General features: G+C 47.6%; 2 protein-coding genes across 2 annotated transcripts in view; both read left to right on the top strand.

Moving 5' to 3' along the window:
• The window catches only part of GP1BB (glycoprotein Ib platelet subunit beta), a 210,829-nt gene that overhangs the window by 72,242 nt on the left and 117,714 nt on the right, over nt 1–20,873 (top strand). The window lies entirely within an intron of this gene.
• Nucleotides 1–20,873, top strand: part of LOC308575921 (septin-2) — a 63,932-nt gene that overhangs the window by 35,964 nt on the left and 7,095 nt on the right. The window contains exons 11-12 of the mRNA XM_081175079.1: nt 273–330; nt 16,346–16,437. Of these exons, the coding sequence (XP_081031205.1) occupies nt 273–330; nt 16,346–16,414 (127 nt within the window). The 3' untranslated portion in view covers nt 16,415–16,437. The remainder of the gene's footprint in view (nt 1–272; nt 331–16,345; nt 16,438–20,873) is intronic.

Below are 20,873 nucleotides of genomic sequence, written 5' to 3'. Positions count from 1 at the left end.
CACAGAAGAGACGTTCCCACCTGTAAAGGAGGAAATGCCTCTTCTAAGACGGTTTTTGCCACCTGCATATTTGTAAGAACTTGCATTGAAAACACATTTTTTTTAAAAAAAAAAATCTGTCTGATTAAAGGAGCTAGGTTTCTTTTCCAGCTGAACAAATTATTTTTAATAAAACCAATTTGTCTAGTTGGCTGCATTACGTTTCTGCTCAAGATCTGAACCCTTGTCCTTTAGCGCCTGTGATGCTAATGTGCATTTCTTGTACCTGACAGGCCTGTTGAAGAAGAAGTTGTGGACAAAGACAGGATCCTTCAGCAGAAGGAGGCGGAGGTAAGCTTGCGAGCAAAACTAAGTTAACATCTCATTAGCAGCGAGGCGCTCGGCTGAATTAATGACATTCTGAATGAGTGCAAATAAAAATAAATCCATTTGAGTACAATCCTTATTTCTGGCGTCAGAAGAGCCCTGCTGGATCGGACCAAAGGCCCATCTTGGTCTCGCATCTTGTTGTCATAGTGGCCAACCAGATGCTTCCAGGAAGTCCAGAAACAGAACTTGAGCACCATAGTCCTCTTTCAACTGGTATTCAGAGGCACATTATTTACTTAAAAGCATTTATATACGCTTAATACTTTGAATGGGACGTGGGTAGCGCTGTGGGTTAAACCACAGAGCCTAGGACTTGCCGATCAGAAGGTCGGCGGTTCGAATCCCCTCAACGGGGTGAGCTCCCGTTGCTCGGTCCCTGCTCCTGCCAACCTAGCAGTTCGAAAGCACATCAAAGTGCAAGTAGATAAATAGGTACCACTCTGGCGGGAAGGTAAACGGCGTTTCCGTGCACTGCGCTGGTTCGCCAGAAGCGGCTTAGTCATGCTGGCCACATGACCCGGAAGCTGTACGCCGGCTCCCTCGGCCAATAAAGCGAGATGAGCGCCGCAACCCCAGAGTTGGTCACGACTGGACCTAATGGTCAGGGGTCCCTTTACCTTTTAATACTTTGAATAACTCTAAGAGGCGTACAGTCTAAAAAAAGAAACTATATATCACAAAAAACTAAAGCACAACCTGAAACCAGTAAAACAGCATTATATAAAAAGACACACACAAGCACATACAAATGAATGAATTTGTCTCCTGCCCTTTTAAAGCCATCCAGGTTGGTGGCCATAGATACACCTTGTGGAAGTGAACCTCACAGTTACAACTATGTGCTCTATGAAGACGTTCTTCCTGTTGCCTGTCCTGAAGTGCCCTCTCTTCTGCTTTATTGGATCATCCCCTAATTTTAGTCTTGTGAGTGAGGGCCTACCTGCTTTCTTCACACCACTCCTATTTTAACACACCTGTATCACGTCTGCCTCCCTGCACCTTATTCAGTTTTTTTTTCTAATATGAAAAGCTGCAAATGTTGCACCTCTTTTTTCATAAGGGAGCTGCAGTCTCTCAATCGTTTTGGTTGTCCTTTACAGCATCTTTTCCAGCTCTATGATGTACTTTTCCTACTGCAGCCACCAGATCTGTGCACGGTATCCCATATCCTTGCCCGCTCCAAAAGTGTGGCCCATTGTATATTATTCCACTTCTGTTTGATAGCTAAACATCTGGCGCCCACTGCTGGCTGCTTCTACTTGTCACAGCCATCTATCTGTTCCCCACCTTACTTCAAATATGTACCGTATTTTTCGCTCTATAAGACTCACTTTTTCCCTCCTAAAAAGTAAGGGGAAATGTGTGTGCGTCTTATGGAGCGAATGCAGGCTGCACAGCTATCACAGAAGCCAGAACAGCAAGAGGGATTGCTGCTTTCACTGTGCTTTCACTCTTGCTGTTCTGGCTTCTGAGATTCAGAATTTTTTCCCCCTTGTTTTCCTCCTCCAAAAAGTAGGTGCGTCTTGTGGTCTGGTGCGTCTTATATAGCAAAAAATACGGTAAATCCTTTCACATCGGAAGCTAGCATGTTAGCAGAGAAAAAGTCTTGCAGTCCAGATTAATTTTTGACATGCTAGTTTCCCCCCTGTAGGAATCCTCCCCTTTCTCCCCACCCCTGACCCCCAACAAGGTGCGGGAACATTTTATCAGGGTGAAGTGGTTAAGCCTAGATTCAGGTTTGAGAACGAGGCCTAAGACAAATTTGTTAATAGCTATGTTTGGGTGAAGTTGGCCTCCAGTTAATCAGTGGGGAAGCCTTTGTTTTATGTATACAGTGGTACCTTGGGTTACATATGCTTCAGGTTACATACACTTCAGGTTACAGACTCCGCTAACCCAGAAATAGTACCTCAGGTTAAGAACTTTGCTTCAGGATGAGAACAGAAATCGTGCTCTGGTGGCGCGGCGGCAGCTAAAGTGGTGCTTCAGGTTAAGAACAGTTTCAGGTTAAGAACGGACCTCTGAAACGAATTAAGTACTTAACCCGAGGTACCACTGTAGTTGATTAGGATTTTCACATTGTTACAATAAAATATTGCAGTCTCCTATTACCTGTCCGCCTCCCAGTTCCTCTACCTCCCTCAGCCCTTGTGTGTGTGTGTCCCCCTCCCTTTTTAATCACAGCTTTTCCATTTTGGTTGTTCATTGTTTGGCATGTCAGGCTTTCATGCTCAGATAAGGGTTAGTGCCATTTTGGGGTCCCAGATGAACAACCATTATTACATCTGAGACATCTCCCTCCCTGCATTGTCCCTCCCACTGCTTCTGGTTGTGTAGGTATTAGTTCCAAAACTGCACTCCAAATTTCTCGGAAGCTTGGCTTCTTGCGTAGTTTACGGAGCAGGATTTTGTCAAGGGCTGCTAATGGCAGGAGGTCTTGTAGGAGGAAGCCTTTGTAAACTGGAAGAGTGTTGGCTCTTATTTTCTTTCGAGCCTGCTAGCTTCCCCTGAAGGATGTAATGTTTGTTTGTATCACATTTAATCCCGCCATTCCTCATAGTTGCTCGGGGTGATGCAGATGGTTCTTCCTTCTCTCCCCCTCTGTCTGCACAGCAGCCCTGTGGGGTAGATTAGACCAAGATTGGCCCAAGGTGACCTAGTGAACTTCACGGTCGCCAGAGGCGCTGAACCTGAGTATCTCTGGTTCCAGTCCAACACTAACCATTACACCACTTTGGCTGTCCACACATAGGGGAGTCAGTGCTGATTCTGAAATGTGGAAGAGGCTAGAAGCTTTTTCCTTGGGTGGATTTCTCAAAAAGTCTTTGCCAAGAGTTTGACTTCTGAGCGGAGTCTGAGTCTTGGCTGAACGTAGCAGCTGTTAGCTTAACCTACCACGCAAGATGCCGTGATAATATTGATGTTGACTCTCCTCTTTCCTGCTGAGTTTCCCTGTTCCAGGGTATTTGGCAACTGTCAGCAAAACAACAGAGAAGCAAACCACCCGTCCTTTCCCCCTCTTGAACTCTCCCGAATGTATTTCCAAGCCTCTTTGTTGTATAAATATAAAATGTACAATGAAACATGATGAGCGTATTAAGAATGCACATTTAATGTGCAAATGCAGAATGGGAGGACGTTTGGTGAGATGGACAGCTCCCTTATCCTGTTTCTACAGCTACCCACTAGTGCAGACAGCGAGCAGCTTCCCCACATGGGTGGGGAATCTGTGGCCCTCCTAATGTTGCTGGGCTGCCATCTCTCCATCAACTCCATCTAGCATGGCCAATGGTCAGGAACGATGGGAGTGCTGGTCTAGCAAGATCTGGAGGGTTACAGGCCTCCCATTCTTGTGTTAGTAGGCACAACACCCACTTTCCCGAAAGTTTCATTATGAAAACTAAAACTGAAAGCAAGCAGACTTCTAGACCTTATGGTTGGAATGTCATGTATAATTGTGTATGGACAAATCGGGGCTGGGGAACTGGATCCGGGCAGCACCCTGGATCTGTATTGCTCACACCTCCTGCAGAACAAGTTTGGTAGGTAAGCAAGTCTGCTTCCCTGTCAATTGTGACATAAGGTGACCCGTTTTTGCATAGTGTTGTGTACCACGCAAGCAGTGAAGTATCAAAGCCCGCAAAGAATCTTGCAGTACCTTTAAGGGACTAGCAAATTTATTTTGGCGAAAGCTTTTGGAAGCTGAAGAACATCATGACTGCCATCGCTCTGCCCACTTGTGATTCCTAGCAATATTTAGAGGCTATTTGCTTCCGACATTGGAAGTAGAACATAGCTATAATGGCTAGTAGCTCTTGATAGCCTTCTTCTCCATTGGATTTGTCTAATCCCCTATTTGGTTAATTTGCCTGGTTGGTGGCTAACACTACTTCTGTTCCTAACCTTGGTTGCAAACACTGGATTGAAGCAGACCAAGTCTTGTTTTTTAAGTCCACTTCATGAATAGTTGTCCTAAACTGGCAGGTAGGCACTCATCTGGGTACCCAGAAATATCAGTGTAAGTAGTGAAGTTGGCTCTCGAATTTTGGAATTGTTAGGAAGCCATTAACCATGGTTTCCAATCTGCGCGTAATGGGAAACCGTGGTCAGCTGCTGCTTTGTGGTGTGTTTGCTGCTCAAGCAGAGTGACAGCAGTGGAGTGGCATATGGGTGCGTGCTACTCATGTATATCCTGCCTTATTAAGCCAGGATTCCGTTGCAGGAATGAGGCCAGTGCATTTTAATGTTTCTTTTCGGAAGGGATTAAGTGACCTCCTCTGTGCCTTAGTTTTGAATTTATATACAAATATACGTTGAAGGCTTTTGGCTGTATTTGGAGGGTGAGCTCCTTGTGAGATAGGCCTGCCCTAAACAGCTGCTGTTTTAAAGTTGGGAAGGATTGGACAGATATTGCAAGAAAACAAATGTTTATTGAATTCCTGTTGTCTGTCATTTCTGTTAAGGACCGAAGAGGCTTTGCTTAGTCTTGTGTAGATAAGGTGGCACGAAATCTCTTTATCTCCAAAGCAGTCTGCTGAGGAGTCGAGTTGGGGGAGGACTGGGGGGTTAGGGGGCAAACCAGAGGAAATGGGCTTACATTCTTTGGCCTTTGCTTGAGAACACAAACATCAATTTCCCTTTCTGTTTTTACATTCTGAGCAGTAATGATGCTTGAAGTTCTATTTACAGATTTGCAAGGTTTACATAACCTCGGGGCAGGGGGGGGGGGGATGAAGTCTTGGGCAGGTGCCCGGTCCACCATTATCAAGACATCACTTCTGCTAAATAATCATTATGGATTTTATCAAAGGACACTGTGCTTGGCTGGTTGGAGCCATTAATCTCTTGCCTGCTTTCTTTGACCGTGTTGCAAGATCATTTCGGACATGTGTAGATTTATTTTTTGCCCTCCCACCAGCAGCTGGCTTTTGTTTTCGGAACTGCCTTTTTTATGCCTTTTCTCCAGATGCAAAACTAGTTGTGTCTGCAAAGAAGGATGTTCATAGGGAGACTTGATAGAGTGACTACCCTTCTGCAGATCTCAAGATGCCATCAAGCACATTTCTGCTATCCTCCTTTGGTCACTTTAAGAAGGATATTTGAGCTTCAAATAGAAATACGACAAGCTGTGTGTTTTGCATTTCGTGGCCTGTTTACAATCTTATTCTATATATACATACTGAGTTACTTTGCATGACCCTGTTAACCAAATCCTGGTTTAGCAAGTGCACACAAGTGTGTGGGCTCTGGGACAGGAGTCCCGTCCCCCCGGACCTCTTTACTGCTAGGTTTAGCTAAGCCAAAGATTGGCTTTATTCAAGCCAGTTCTCAGAGTTAAGATGGCTCCTCAGTGGCCACCAGTGGTGGCTGGTGTCTATTTGGTACTGGCAGGGTGACCAACAGTAGGAGGAACCAGAGCATGAATGGGTGTAGCTAGAGTCAATGACAAGCAGAGCCAACTCATTCTGGTTTTGTTGTCATCTACCTCAATGCTGAGTTCTACAAGGGCTGAGACTGAGGAGGAGGAGGAAGCAGGTGTTGGCATACTGAGGGCAGACTAAGGTTAGTGGTGCAGTGCTCCAGTCACCCTATGGACTAGCCTCCACTGTTAACCATGAGATGTCACCAATGTTTGTTTTAGATCCATGCCTCCATCAGTGTGGATGCCAGTCCACAAAAGCTTCTGTTACTGTAGACCTGTTAGTCTTCACTGTGCCATAGGATGCTATGTCTACTGTCCTTGTGTCTTACAATCAGTCTACTGTCCTTGTGTTACAAACAATTAGCCTCCTTATTTGTTACAATTAGTCTATTCCCCCACCCCCAACAAAAAATTAATAGGGTTGTTTGTTTATGTCTGATTGAACGTTAAGTGTTGAAAATCCTTGTGTGTGTTAGCCATTCCCATGGCTTCTCTAAGGTTCCACTTTACTGCTGTTCGGATCTGCACCTTTTGTAGGGAGACTCTCCACATCAGTGCTTCTCTCCCTCTGCCTTTAGGCCCATTACAGATGTGCTTCAAATGGTCTCTTCATCCACATTACCAGAGACAGAGCAACTCTTCTAGGTGAAGTCCTACCAACATTTTTTGGGGGTGTTTTTGTGTGCACGCACCATGGCACCACACATGTTGGCGTGTTCACCTGTTAGATCATACACTTGTTAGGTAAGCTTTCCCCAAGCTGGTGCCTTCCAGGTGTTTGCACTCCAGCTCTCATCACCTGCAGCTGGTATGGCCAGTGGCCAGGGGTGATGATGGAAATTGTAGTTGAGGAACGTCGGGAGAAGGTTGAACTAGGACAGAGGTGTAGCCAGCGTGGTGTTCTCTGGATGTTCTTGGGTAATTTGCATCAAGCCTCCTCAGCATTTCAAATGGCCAGTGATTGAGTTGTGGTATAAGAACATCTGGAGGACCCATGTTGGCTACCACTGAACTAGAACAGAAAGTCTCAAAGGCCACTACTGGAATCATAGAATCATAGAATCATAGAGTTGGAAGAGACCACAAGGGCCATCGAGTCAACCCCCTGCCAAGCAGGAAACACCATCAGAGCACTCCTGACATATGGTTGTCAAGCCTCTGCTTAAAGACCTCCAAAGTAGGAGACTCCACCACACTCCTTGGCAGCAAATTCCACTGTCGAACAGCTCTTACTGTCAGGAAGTTCTTCCTAATGTTTAGGTGGAATCTTCTTTCTTGTAGTTTGGATCCATTGCTCCGTGTCCGCTTCTCTGGAGCAGCAGAAAACAACCTTTCTCCCTCCTCTATGTGACATGCTTTTATATATTTGAACATGGCTATCATATCACCCCTTAACCTCCTCTTCTCCAGGCTAAACATGCCCAGCTCCCTTAGCCGTTCCTCATAAGGCATCGTTTCCAGGCCTTTGACCATTTTGGTTGCCCTCCTCTGGACACGTTCCAGTTTGTCAGTGTCCTTCTTGAATTGTGGTGCCCAGAACTGGACACAGTACTCCAGGTGAGGTCTGACCAGAGCAGAATACAGTGGCACTTGATCTAGATGCTATACTCCTATTGATGCAGCCCAGAATTGCATTGGCTTTTTTAGCTGCCGCGTCACACTGTTGGCTCATGTCAAGTTTGTGGTCAAAAGGTATCATCCTATAGCACTCTGATCTGAAGACTGACCTTATGTCTCTTGCTCAACATTTATACATCTAGCTTAAATCATTTTCTCTTGCTCTGTGCTGCATTAGCTTCTTAAAGCGGTCTTCGTTTTGGAAAATAACCGACATTCTAAAGTAATGCAGAGCAGCTTGTAAATAAACAGTGCTTAGCTAGCAGTAAACATATTCTGTAATTTAACACGCATGGCTGTACTGTGTGCACGTCAACTTCTATTTTCCCTCTTCGGCCTCACTATATATCCTATTTCTAGAAATGTTGCTTTTTTATATGCAGATTATTAAACCAAAATAAACGCAAGCCTGTACCTAAGGAAGCCACAAGGGGGCGTAATGTGGTACAGGCTTGGCTGCTGTCAACTCCCCAAGGGCTGATAAATAAGTAGATAATGTAGGAATTTGGGAAAGCCAGAAGATAATATTTAACACGAAGCAGTAAGCAGAGCAGGGGCACAAATATAAAAGTTCAATGTGAAGTGAAATTATTCACCCTTGGAGAAATTAGCACTGATAACAGATGAATAACAGAGGAGTTAACTGTGTTAGTCTGTTACAACAAGATCTCCAAGGTACATTTATGACTCTGCTGGTTTTAACAAGTTTAGGGGGCTTGCTTTTTGAAATGCAGTTGATTATTACATTTACAGTTGCACAAAGCATTCATGCCACAGTTGATCTGTAACTCTTTGAGGTGCAATGAAACACTATTCCCTTGTTTGCATGAATGAGAGATGTTGATTTGATTCTGCTGCTTAGGATGTGGGGTCAAGAAGATAACCTTGCTAATTCTGAGAAATGCATGCCAACCAGAACCTGGTGATTAGAAGCTATGGGACTCTCCAGTCCTGGCAGGCTGTGACCCTTTCCATGAGTTCAAAAGATAGGGTGTGGGCATAAAGTGTGTAGGATGAACGGACACACCTTGATTGTTGTGCCTGCTGCATTCCAAAGTTATTTCCCAGTCTGAAGTTGTCCTCTTAGGGCAGAGGGGACAGGGATGTAGGAAGGCATCGTTTTCTGTTCTGCCTTGTAGTCATCACATGCAGCGCTGTTTCCATTCTGCTGCAATTCATCTTCCACCAAAACCCATGTTAATCGTCTTCCATGGTGAAATTATGTAAGTGATTTATGCAATTATTTATGTATTGTTTGTGGACTGAAGAAAACGCAACAGCAAATACCAATGGTGTTTGCTGGGTAGATTATTACTGTTCCAGACGGGACAAATAACCAACCCACTGGTAATTTCCTCTCCCGTTTTCCCCCCATCAGAATTCACCAACATCCATAGTGGGGGTGGGGGTGGCGCCTGCACATCTGCTCCTGAACACACACTGTGTTTGCAAGTGTTCAAAGAATGCATGGAACAAGGCTTATCATTAGCAAGATCCAGATCTGCTTAAAAGCTGCCAGCCTGGGAGGCTGAACCACAGCATGTCCTCCGCCTTTGCCTTCTCATTTGTCTGTCTTAAAGTGCAGGGGTGGCTAACTGTTTTTTGGCCCGAGGGCCGCATTCATCCTTGGCCAAGCCCTCCGGGGGCCACTTGCCACTGTTGGGTATGAACCAAATTGGGTGTGAGCTCCCCATGCCTATCCACACGCTTCCTCCTTAGGCGATCCATGTAGATTATCAGGGTGGGGGAAATTTCTGTCCCTGTTACAGAACTGGGCTGAATAGGCAGGTGCCCACACGAGCACTGTGCTTATTTCACAAAATAAAAATATTCCTTGCTGTTGCAGCTTAAGCTGCAGTAGCAGTAATAATAATAATAATAATAATAATAATAATAATAATAATAATAATAATAATAATAATAATACTACCCTGCCCATCCGGCTGTGTTTCCCCCAACCACTCTGGGTGGTTCCTAACAGATTAGAAACAGAATAAAACATCAAATATTAAAAACTTCCCTAAGCAGGGCTGCCTTGAGATGTCTTCTAAAAGTCAGATAGTTGCTTATTTCCTTGAAATCTGATGGGAGGGCGTTCCACAGGGCGGGTGCCACCACCAAGAAGGCCCTCTGCCTGGTTCCCTGTAACGTTGCATCTCGCAGTGAGGGAACCTCCAGAAGGCCCTCAGAGCTGGACCTCAGTGTCCAGTTCCAAGCCCTTTTGGAGGGTGAGGTTAGCCACCCTTGTTCCACAGTGGCCATCGAGTTGCCTCTGGGAAGCCCAGAATAGGACATGAGTACACTGGCTTCAGTGAGTCTTTTGCGTCCTTTATTGTTCAACTTGTTCTAAATACAAAGATGGGGGAGAAAGCTGTTGTCCATAAATAGCTGGGGCGCAGCAGCTTGTCACACTTGAAGAATGTCTCTTTTATGATGCCCAAAGAAGTCCCATGGAAAAAAAACGTTTCCCGCGGGAGACTTGAAAAAAATAAGCATTAAAACTGGCTTCTGATTGTGTGTGGGTTTTTTGGCCTGTGCGCAGCGAGATTAGTGGCTAGTTAAAAATACCTTGAATACCAAAGAGTGCATTTAGCATCGTGGGAACGTCTTCCTGTTATTTGCTTCTCCACGGCCCTGAAACTTCTCTTGGTCCTTCACCCTGCAATCCTCTGCTGGGTTTTATTAGTTAAGAGGTGGCTATTTCTGTCTCTCTCAGTTTTAGTTGGCTAAACGGCTGACAGGCTCCGCAGCGGTCCTGGTTGTCTCCTATTTTTTCTTTCCTTTTGTCCATAGTAGGGCCTTGTATGAGCTACTGGAGGAATCTCTGTGGCTCAGTTGTGCTGGACAACTAGTCAAAACATGCCCTCCATCAAATACCGTATTTTTTGCTCTATAAGATCACTTTTTCCCTCCTAAAAAGTAAGGGAAAATGTGTGTGCGTCTTATGGAGCGAATGCAGACTGCGCAGCTATCCCAGAAGCCAGAACAGCAAGAGGGATCGTTGCTTTCTCTGCGCAGCGATCCCTCTTGTTCTGGCTTCTGAGATTCAGAATATATTTTTTCTTGTTTTCCTCCTCCAAAAACTAGATGCGTCTTATGGTCTGGTGCGTCTTATAGAGCGAAAAATACGGTAAATAGCCACTTGTACCCATGATGTATAAGACTAGAAATGCATGCAGTTTATTTGAATGTTTTATAATACAGTGGTACCTCGGGTTACATATGCTTCAGGTTACATATGCTTCAGGTTACAGACTCTGCTAACCCAGAAATAGTGCTTCAGGTTAAGAACTTTGCTTCAGGATGAGAACAGAAATTGTGCTCCGGCGGTGGGGCGGCAGCAGGAGGTCCCATTAGCTAAAGTGGTGCTTCAGGTTAAGAACAGTTTCAGGTTAAGTACGGACCTCTGGAACGAATTAAGTACTTAACCCGAGGTACCACTGTATACACCGTATAGTCCCATTATTGGGGTGTTAGGGGAGGGGTGGTACCCCTGGTGGGGGCCACGTCATGCCCCTGGGTTAGTTTGTCTGCATTATTATTATTATTATTATTATTATTATTATTATTATTATTACAGTGGTACCCCGCAAGACGAATGCCTCGCAAGACGGAAAACCCGCAAGACGAAAGGGCTTTCTGTTTTGGAGGCACTTCGCAAGACGAATTTCCCTATGGGCTTGCATCGCAAGACGAAAGCCCATAGGGAAATGCTGGCGGTCGGGAGCAAAGACTTTCGCCCACAGCCGGCCTTCAGAAGAGGACCTCTTCTGAAGGCCGGTGGGGGGCAAAAGTCTTTGCTCCCCCCCGCCTGCCTTCCCCCCCGCCTGCCCCGGGCGATCTTAAAATGCTGGCGGGCGGGAGCAAAGCGTTCGCTGCCGACCCCCAGCATTTTAAAATCTCCCCGGGACAGCAGAGAAGTCGGGAGCATTTTAAAATCTCCCCGGGACAGCAGAGACTTCTCTGTCCCGGGGAGATTTTAAAATGCTGGGGGTCGGCAGCGAACGCTTCGCTGCCGACCCCCAGCATTTTAAAACGCTGTTCCGAAGTGGGGGGCGGGAACAGCTGCCCCAGCCGCCCCACTTCGGAACGCTGTTCCGAAGCGGGGAGGGGGGCGGGAACAGCTGCCCCAGCCGCCCCACTTCGGAACGCTGTTCCGAAGCGGGGAGGGGGGGCGGGAACATCTGCCCCAGCCGCCCCACTTCGGAACGCTGTTCCGAAGCGGGGAGGGGGGGCGGGAACACCTGCCCCAGCCGCCCCGCTTCGGAACGCTGTTCCGAAGCGGGGCTGGGGGCGGGAACACCTTCTGAAGGCGGGCAGGGGGCGAAAGTCTTTGTCCCCCCTGCCTGCCTTCCCAGGGGCTTTTAAATCGCCCCGGACAGCGGAGAAGTCCTACGCTGTCCGGGGCGATTTTAAAATGCCGCCCGCCAGCATTTTAAGATCGCCTGGACAGCGGAGAAGTCCTCCGCTGTCCCGGGGTTTTTTAAAATGCTGGGGGTGGGAAGAAAAGCCCTTGTCCCCCCCCCCCCCAGCCTTCAGAAGACGTCCGGGGACAGACTGTCCCCGGACCTGGTCTGAAGGCGGTTTCCCTAGGAACGCATTAATTGATTTTCAATGCATTCCTATGGGAAGCCGTGCATCGCAAGACGAAAAACTCGCAAGACGAAGAGACTTGCGGAACGAATTAATTTCGTCTTGCGAGGCACCACTGTATTATTATTATTATTATTATTTATACTCCACCCATCTGGACCTCAGTGTCCGGGCAGAACGATGGAGGTGCCTTGCACTCGATTCTCACTTGTGGCTTTTAGAAGCTGTCAGCATGTGACAGTGGATACACCCCAGGAATGGCTTCAATTAGCCAGCTAAACCAGGTGAGGGTAGTTGATGGGTCTCAAACCCTCAGTGAGTTAGGGGCTTCCCCTGCAAGCGCAGACAGCCCCTGGCAGATTGTGGGTCCAAGGGTCAAGAAAGCTGTTTCTGCATGTGCTGTAAAGGGAGGTGAGGGTCAGATGAGGCTCATCAAGGTAGCTCATCTAGGACAGCCTTTCTCAACCTGTGGCTCCCCAGATGTTGTTGAACTACAACTCCCATCACCCCCAGCTAGCAAGGCCAGAGCTCAGGATGATGGGAGTTGTAGTTCAACAACATCTGGGGACCCACAGGTTGAGAACTGCTGATCTAGGAGAAGGAAAACTCTGATCCTACACCTCTGCTGCCTTGTGGGATAGAAAAGGTGAAGGATTAAACCCTACACAGATCCAGAGCGGAGTCCCTCAAGACTCTTGGATAACGCCCTGTACGCCGCCTCCCAGCTACTCCTGCAGCCAAGCTGGTGCCGAATATATTGCTTTCCTTTCCTTTGGACCCCATCAGCAGAGCCATCAATCCACCACCAATCACCTGCCTCTATCTCATTTGGTGGAGATGCCCTGAGCAGGGCCTTGACATGGGCTCTGAATCATGGCTGCTCACGTGCTCTTTCCTCAGCCTGTTTTTCAAATCAGTTGAAGCAGACATCCTTTCCTATGGATGGTTGAGCTGGCTGCTTTTACTTTCTGCCAGCCAGCATGAGTGTGTGTGTGTGTGTGTGTGTGTGTGTGTGCGCGCGCACACACACACACACTTGCAGGGAGAGAGGGGAAAGGGAGCTCGTTTTCTGCCCTGAATATTTATGAGAGGCTCTTTGTTTCCTCCTGGTAAAGGTAAATGTCACGAGGCCAGATCATTTCAGTTCTTTACATGGAACGTAGGATGAGCAGTCTGCCTTGAAAAGCTCCTGCCGGCACCGCTGAGCAGATGGGTTTTAATGATACTGTCAGTTTAGAGTGTTGAAAACGATTGCTCATTCCCAAAGGGAATGTGTCCCCTCACCCCCAAGAGGGTGCATTCAATGCAACCTTGTTAGGGGTCACTGAAATTAAGTCTTGTGTATAAATACATGCAGCAGTCTTATCCACCAGCCGGGTGCCTTCTCAGTGTTCTGAACTACAACTCCCACCAGCTCCTGCCAGGCAGGCAAAAAACACATCCACTGGCCTTGATGCCCTTGGAGAAAAGAGGCGGGGCTTTGGCTAGGGCCAGCTCCAGGTCTGAGGAGGCTTTGGCCAAAGTGACCTCCTCTGCCCGAGCACCCTGGAAAAAATGTATCTGGTAGTGGTGAGTCGCAGCAATGATAGGTGACTGAGACTAACTGCCATTTTCATTTCCCACAATGACCCAGTACAGTGGTACCTCGGGTTACATACGCTTCAGGTCACACATTCCGTTAACCCAAAAATAGTGCTTCAGGTTAAGAACTTTGCTTCAGGATAAGAACAGAAATCGGGCTCCGGTGGTGCGGCAGCAGCAGGAGGCCCCATTAGCTAAAGTGGTGCTTCAGGTTAAGAACAGTTTCAGGTTAAGAATGGACCTCCGGAACAAATTAAGTACTTAACCCGAGGTACCACTGTATTGTGGTTTTGGAGCCTTTTGGGAAACTTGAATGGCAGCTAAACCCAGCTGCCTGAAAAGGGTTGTTGTGGTTGTTGTTAAAAAAGTGTCTTAGAGAACATAGAATCATTGAATTGTAGAGTTGGAAGGGAACACGAGGGTCCTCTAGCCTAACCCCCTGCAATGCAGGAATCGATCGATCAATCAATCAATCAATCAATCAATCAATCAATCAATCTTTATTACGGTCCAGAGACCCAACAAATCGTTACAAAGCAATGCACAATTCAGACAGCCTACCTCCAGGTTAAACAAGCATTGCAATGCAGGAATCTTTTGCTCAATTGGAGATTAAGAGTCTCATGTGCTACTTACTTAACTATTCACGTTAGTTTTATGCCCCGATGAAGCTGTGGCAGCTTTCTGAGGATGCCAGGTGCTCCTGATAGCCCCGATTTAATATTACAGTGGTGCCTCGCAAGACGAAAAGAATCCGTTCTGTGATTCTCTTCGTCTAGCGGTTTTTTCGCCTTGCGAAGCAAGCCCATTGACGGATTAGCGGATTAGCGCTATTAGCGGCTTTTAGCGTCTTATTGGCTTATCGGATCAGCTGATAAGCGGCTTAGCGGCTTAGAAAAAGGGGGGGAAAGGGAAAAAACCCGCAGGAACTCGCAAGACATTTTCGTCTTGCGAAGCAAGCCCATAGGAGATTCGTTTTGCGAAGCACCTCCAAAACGGAAAACTCTTTCGTCTAGCGAGTTTTCCGTCTTGCGAGGCATTCGTCTTGCGGGGCACCACTGTATATATGTAAAACGGCTGACAGTCCTGTTGATTTGATGTGCGGGGTGCCTTCTCTATTTTCTGTTCCTATAAATGTCCCTGCCTTTCCTCCCATGAATTCCTTTCCCTACTGACTGTTTGTATTTTTAATGTCTTTATATCCCTGATCTCCGGACGAATTACAGTTAAGGTAGCTTATGAAAATAATAAAACAAGGAATTATAGCTCCTTTAAGTCTTAGTAATTTTTAAGAGCCATCACGATAAAATGCAAGAAGCGGCTGCAGCAGGATAAGGCAACGCAACTGCCACCTCTCTGCCGTAGGGCTTCTGTTATGACACGCCTTAGGCCAGGCTGCAACTCACCAGTTTGCTAACCCACCAGTTCAGAGGTGATGAGCCTGCTGCCCCTCCAGATTCTGTACTGGCCCTGCTGGGGTGTGGTTGGTGGGCCTGGGGAACTGGTGTCCCAACAACATTTGGAGGGCTACAGGTTACCCCCACTCCTAAGCTACCGTATTTTGCGCCCCATAAGACGCTCCGGCCCATAAGACGCACCTAGTTTTTTGGGGGGGAAATAAAGGGAAAAAATTATTTCCCCCCCAGGCGCGGGGCTGGGGCAGCCCGAGCTTCCCCCGACCCCAGCCCGCAAACAGGCAGCTCTCTGCAAGCCGTGGGAGCCCAGCGGTGGTTCCCGCTGCTTGCGGAGAGATCCGCGAAGCCTGCAGGCGCTGGGATCAGCGCGGGCAGGCTTCGGGATGCCTGCAACTCTCCCCAAGCAGCCGGAACGTTCCCGCTGCTTGCGGAGAGATCCGCGAAGCCTGCAGGTGCTGGGATCAGCGCGGGCAGGCTTCGGGATGCCTGCAACTCTCCCCAAGCAGCGGGAACGTTCCCGCTGCTTGCGGAGAGATCCGCGAAGCCTGCAGGCGCTGGGATCAGCGCGGGCAGGCTTCGGGATGCCTGCAACTCTCCCCAAGCAGCGGGAACGTTCCCGCTGCTTGCGGAGAGATCCGCGAAGCCTGCAGGCGCTGGGATAAGCGCGGGCAGGCTTCGGGATGCCTGCAACTCTCCCCAAGCAGCGGGAACGTTCCCGCTGCTTGCGGAGAGATCCGCGAAGCCTGCAGGCGCTGGGATCAGCGCGCGCAGGCTTCGGGATGCCGGCAACTCTCCCCAAGCAGCGGGAACGTTCCCGCTGCTTGCGGAGAGATCCGCGAAGCCTGCAGGCGCTGGGATCAGCGCGCGCAGGCTTCGGGATGCCGGCAACTCTCCCCAAGCAGCGGGAACGTTCCCGCTGCTTGCGGAGAGATCCACGAAGCCTGCAGGCGCTGGGATCAGCACGCGCAGGCTTCGGGATGCCGGCAACTCTCCCCAAGCAGCGGGAGCATTCCCGCTGCTTGGGGAGAGGTCCGCGAAGCCTGGAGAGCGAGAGGGGTCGGTGCGCACCTACCGCTCTCGCTCTCCAGGCTTCAGCGAAAGCCTGCATTCGCCCCATAAGACGCACCCACATTTCCCCTTCATTTTTGGAGGGGGAAAAGTGCGTCTTATAGGGCGAAAAATACGGTAGTTGAAAACCAGGGCCCTAGTTGACAAAGCAGAGGCAAAAACCCGGCCAAATCAAACCCTGCAAGATAAGTTTTCATGGCATTTGTTTTAACTGTGCTAGGAACTTGTTTAAATTGTGCTGGGCATTTAGAATTCTCTTTCCTTTCCTGCCTCCATACAGTTGCGTCGCATGCAGGAGATGATTGCTCACATGCAAGCCCAGATGAGGCTGAAGCCTGGCGACGAGTGAGACGGTTCACCAGGCCACTGACGGTAGGTGTCGCTTCACATTTTGGAGGCCTTGGCTCTAAAAGTTCATGCAGGTCAATTTTCAGCAGCAGCAACGAAAAAACAGTGGTGGTGGTGGGGTACATCTCCTTGGAAAATAAAAGAGCAACAACCGTAAGCATGCAGAGGAATGACTAGGCTGGCAGTTTTGTGTCAACGAGAAAATGCAAAGCAGTACGATCAGATTAAATTCCAGCTTTCTGTAATAAATGGATTTGTGTATACGGTTCCTTTGGTCCTCGAGGGGCCATCGGGCTACATTGCACAGCTTGGCAGGAATGAGCCCTGCCTGGAGGCCTCTTCTGGCTTCAGAAAGGTAGGTACACTTCTCATGTTTTCCCCGTAAACTATGGAAATCGAAAACATGGGGGGGGGAGAGCACACGGAGTTTGTTGCTACTGTTGCTGAATGCTCAAATTTTAAGACACCCAGCTTTGGTTTGCTGGTTCTCTGGAATGTAAAGCCTGAGTAAAAATGGTTTATATTCTACCTTATGACCGCGTGACAAGCTGCCAACATTCCAGCCCTTAAATAAGGAGTTTTTTGTTGCCTCGACTTGAACCTTTGCTTTTCCTGTTTGCATTAAAAGCACACGCACACAGCCCTTCTACGTTGTTGTAGACATCTTAGCTAGCTACAAACCACTTTCCACAATTCAGGAAGCCTGTCCTGCCATTTCACCAAGAAGCTAAGCAGTTGATACGGTTTAAGAACACTTAGGGGTTTTTTTGTTCAAATTACTGGACGGGAACAAAGTTAGGCTTTCAGCAGCAATGGTAATAACGTCCTTTACCAAAATGGCACCTGCACGATTTCCCCAAACTCCAAGATAATCATGGTAACTGAGGGGGGTTGCGGGGAGAGAAATAGGATTCATGGAACAAGTGAAGGCAAGGGAAGCGGTGCTGGGCTTTATGAATGAACGTATGAGGATTGGAAGCATCTGTCCACCTGGTCTTGAATGGACCTTCATGAATCCTTCCAGTCTTAGAGCTATTTTCGGACTGCATTTGCTTTTGCATTTAAAATATGAAAAGTCCTTTTCTACCAACATGGGGAGCACAAACTTGCTTTTGAATATAAAAGAAGACTCTTTAAAAACAAAAAACCCCAAAGCCCGCTACCTTGTAAAATCAAACCCATCTGCTTACAATGGCAGCCAGGAAGTAGTTAAGGACCAGCTGGAATTCTGTTTAAGACAACACTGATGCTATCAGAGGTCTAAACGCCACAGCATTTGGCATTCTGAAAAAGTGATTCAATCATCCAGTCCAAGCCTTGTCCACCTCCTTATGTGGCCTATTTTCCAGCAAAAGGAAGCCTGTTTTCAAAGTTGACTTGCTTCTTTCTGACTAGTATACAGTGAAGGTTGAGAAAGACAACAGGGGTTTTGTGTGTATTCAAAAGACCAAAAAACCTGTAGCATTGTTAAGAACCTGTTTTTAAGTTGCAAGCTATTTCAGAATTCTTAGGAGTGTTTTTACTGGAAGAAAAAAAAATATCAGAGGAGCTTAAAAAAGACTAACAAATTTACACTTGCATAAGTGTTTCTGGATGAGATGCTATTGCATCAGATGTGGTCCACATCTTGATAAAGTGGATTCTAGTCCACAAAAGCTTATGCCATCATAATAAGGTGCCACGAGACTCCTTCCTGTGTCCCCCCCGGGGGGGGGGGCAGATTAAGACAGCTACTCCTTTGGAAACTATTCAATGGAAGAAAGTATTCAGAAAGCCTCCCCCCCCCCCGCTTGTGTTTAGAAGCCCACTTCTAATAATTGGTAGTGCACTTTTGAGAAGTCTGTTCAAAACCTTACTGAAATGTTTACAGAATTGTGTGACTGTGAGAGGATCCACAAACAGACACACACACACACACACACACACACACACACACACACACACAGCTGAATGTGGGAAACCATTCATCCTTCAGAGTTTGCAGCAGGAAGCCTGGATAAGGGTTATCCATGGCCACACCTTAGCTTGTGTTCTTCTAGAGCAGGGATGGGAAACCTCTGGCTCTCCAGATGCTGTTGGACTACAGCTCCCATCATCCCTGACCATTGACCACCCTGGCTGAGGCAGGAGTGCCAGCTTTGCCCCACGACTTTGGGTGCCCTGGGCCGTGGGTGCCATGCAACGCGCATGGCCCTTGCGCTGAAATTTGTGGGAGCCCGGGCACTTCATGGAGAATTTTGTGGGTGCTCAGGAGCCCACGGAGCCGGCATCTGTGGGCTGAGGCTGATGGAGGTTCAGCAATATCTGTTTCCCCATCCCTGTTCTAGGGGGGTGTTTAGCATTACAGGCCGAACTGCAGCCTACAGGCTACTGAATTGTTTAACACAGATGGCAAGCAGGAACATAGATAGCTGCCTTACACCAAGTCCTTCCATTGGCCCACCTAGCTCAGTGCTGTCAACTCTTACTGGTAGCGAGGGTTTGGGACAGGGAGTCTTTCTCAGCAGCTGGTACTAATGCCTATTGAACTGGCTCTGTCTTTTTGGGGGCCCAATTCAGAGTGCTGGTTTTGACTTGAAAAGCCCTTCCCTGCTTAGGGTCAGTAGAACTGAAGCATCACTCGAATGTGCCTGTCTGTATGTGAGGATGTAAAGGCCCGTCTGTGGATGTCTTTGTCATCCAAAGCCAGGCTGGGATGGAAAAGATTCCCCACTCCTGCCAGAATGTTGTTTTCAGACTGCCTGAGATGTGCTTTTACTCTTGTTCCATCTGCCTACTCTGTTACCATTTGACAGACTTCTTTTGAGCTGATAGGAGCACTGGGAGTGGGTGTGGGTGAGCACATCAGCACCAGTGCAAGCAAGACTGGGAATGTCTCCTGGCACACTGGATCTGGGAGCCCAACCTCCAGCCCAGAAAGCGCAGTCCTGTCTGCACAGCACAGCAGAGAATCACGCTGTCGGCTGATGGATTTCCATCTCTTTCTCAACTCTGCAGGCTTCCCCTTTTTTTGGCAGCGGGCTTCAATAAAACAATCCCAAGCCTTTTTTTTCTTTTTTGAGTTTTCCAAATTAGACCAGTGCTTTATATTATTATTATTATAACTCATGGCATCTCAATCTGCCTGTGTTGCCGAAATAGCTGCGGTAAGGTGATAGAGATGTCTTTCTGTTTTTCTTTCTGGAAATGAGAATTAGCAACATAAATCTGCCTCCCCCTCCAGATTTTTTTGGCAAAGAATAATCTCCCATCACTAAACTAAAAACTTGCAAGATTGGATTGCCTTCATATTCTGCTCAGTTCGTTTAGGGCAGTCTGCCTTAACTTGTTGTCCGCCCATGTTGTTGGACTCCAAGTCCCATCAGCCCCAGCCAGCATTCCCAGTAGCCAAAGATGATGGAAGTTGTTTGAGACATCAGGTTGAGGAAGGCTGATTTAACATAGCAACTTTGGGACAGAGTCAAGAATTTAAACTCTGGAAAAGACTGTGACAATTAACTCATCCCACCTATCTTGTAATGTTCCTGCATAACGATGGAAGAGTTTATTGTGTTTGGCTTTTTTTTTTTAAGGGGGTGGGGGCGTCTTGAGCTACTTTCGCCTAACTTGACCGTATTATCACAACGTGTGGTTTATCTTGCTTTTAAAACCATTAGTCATGCTCCTGACAGGCACATTGCAAAGAACTGAAAAAACAGCCCACTCCCTACAATAATGGATACGTGGGGTTCTAAAAGAAAAATATGTGTGGCGTTGCCCTAGCAACCAGACTTTAATCATGGTCCGATGCCAAACTGATGTGATGAGAAAAGTCATCTCGGGGGGTTAGTGGGGGAGGAAGGATGTATTTGTGTCTGTAGCTTCTGATGCCTGGAATGTGAAGCTTAGGCAGAATTCTAGCCTTTTTGGAGCAACCACCTTGTAGCCTCCGGGGTGTTTTGCTAACCAAGGCAGGGTGAGCTGCCCCAACGCTCTGGCTCCCCTGCCTCGCCGTGAGTCACGCCGGCCCGTCTGCTTTGTTGCGTCTGCAGAAAATGTGTTGGGATTTGCTCCGATGAGGTTCACTTGCTGCTTGAAGCTTCCTCCGTCTTTTTGAAGGGTAATGCTGAAATAATGAAAAATTCCGGTTCTTTTTATGCTCTGTGAAGACCTAGAGATTTGTGGCTTTTAAAGAGGGAAGATTTTTCTGGGTGTTTTGTGGTTGCTCGGATCTGCGGATTACGCTCACATGGTAGTGATCTTCCTTAACATGAGGTCATTGCGTGCTCCGGTGAGGTGGGAGCAACCCTTTTTCTCCTTAACTCATTAATCTTGTGTGCACCCTGCCTTTCCTCCATGGAGCATGAGGCTCAGTATGTTGCACTCTCATATTCTCAACAGCCCTATGAGGTAAGCTTGGCAGAGAGAGAGAGAGAGACAGAGACAGAGAGTGTCAACTTGACCAAGGCTACCCACTGAGT

The sequence above is a fragment of the Podarcis bocagei genome (assembly GCF_964188305.1).
Source record: "Podarcis bocagei genome assembly, chromosome: 16".
Taxonomy (NCBI): Eukaryota; Metazoa; Chordata; class Lepidosauria; order Squamata; family Lacertidae; genus Podarcis; species Podarcis bocagei.
This window is presented reverse-complemented; position numbering and strand designations above follow the sequence as displayed.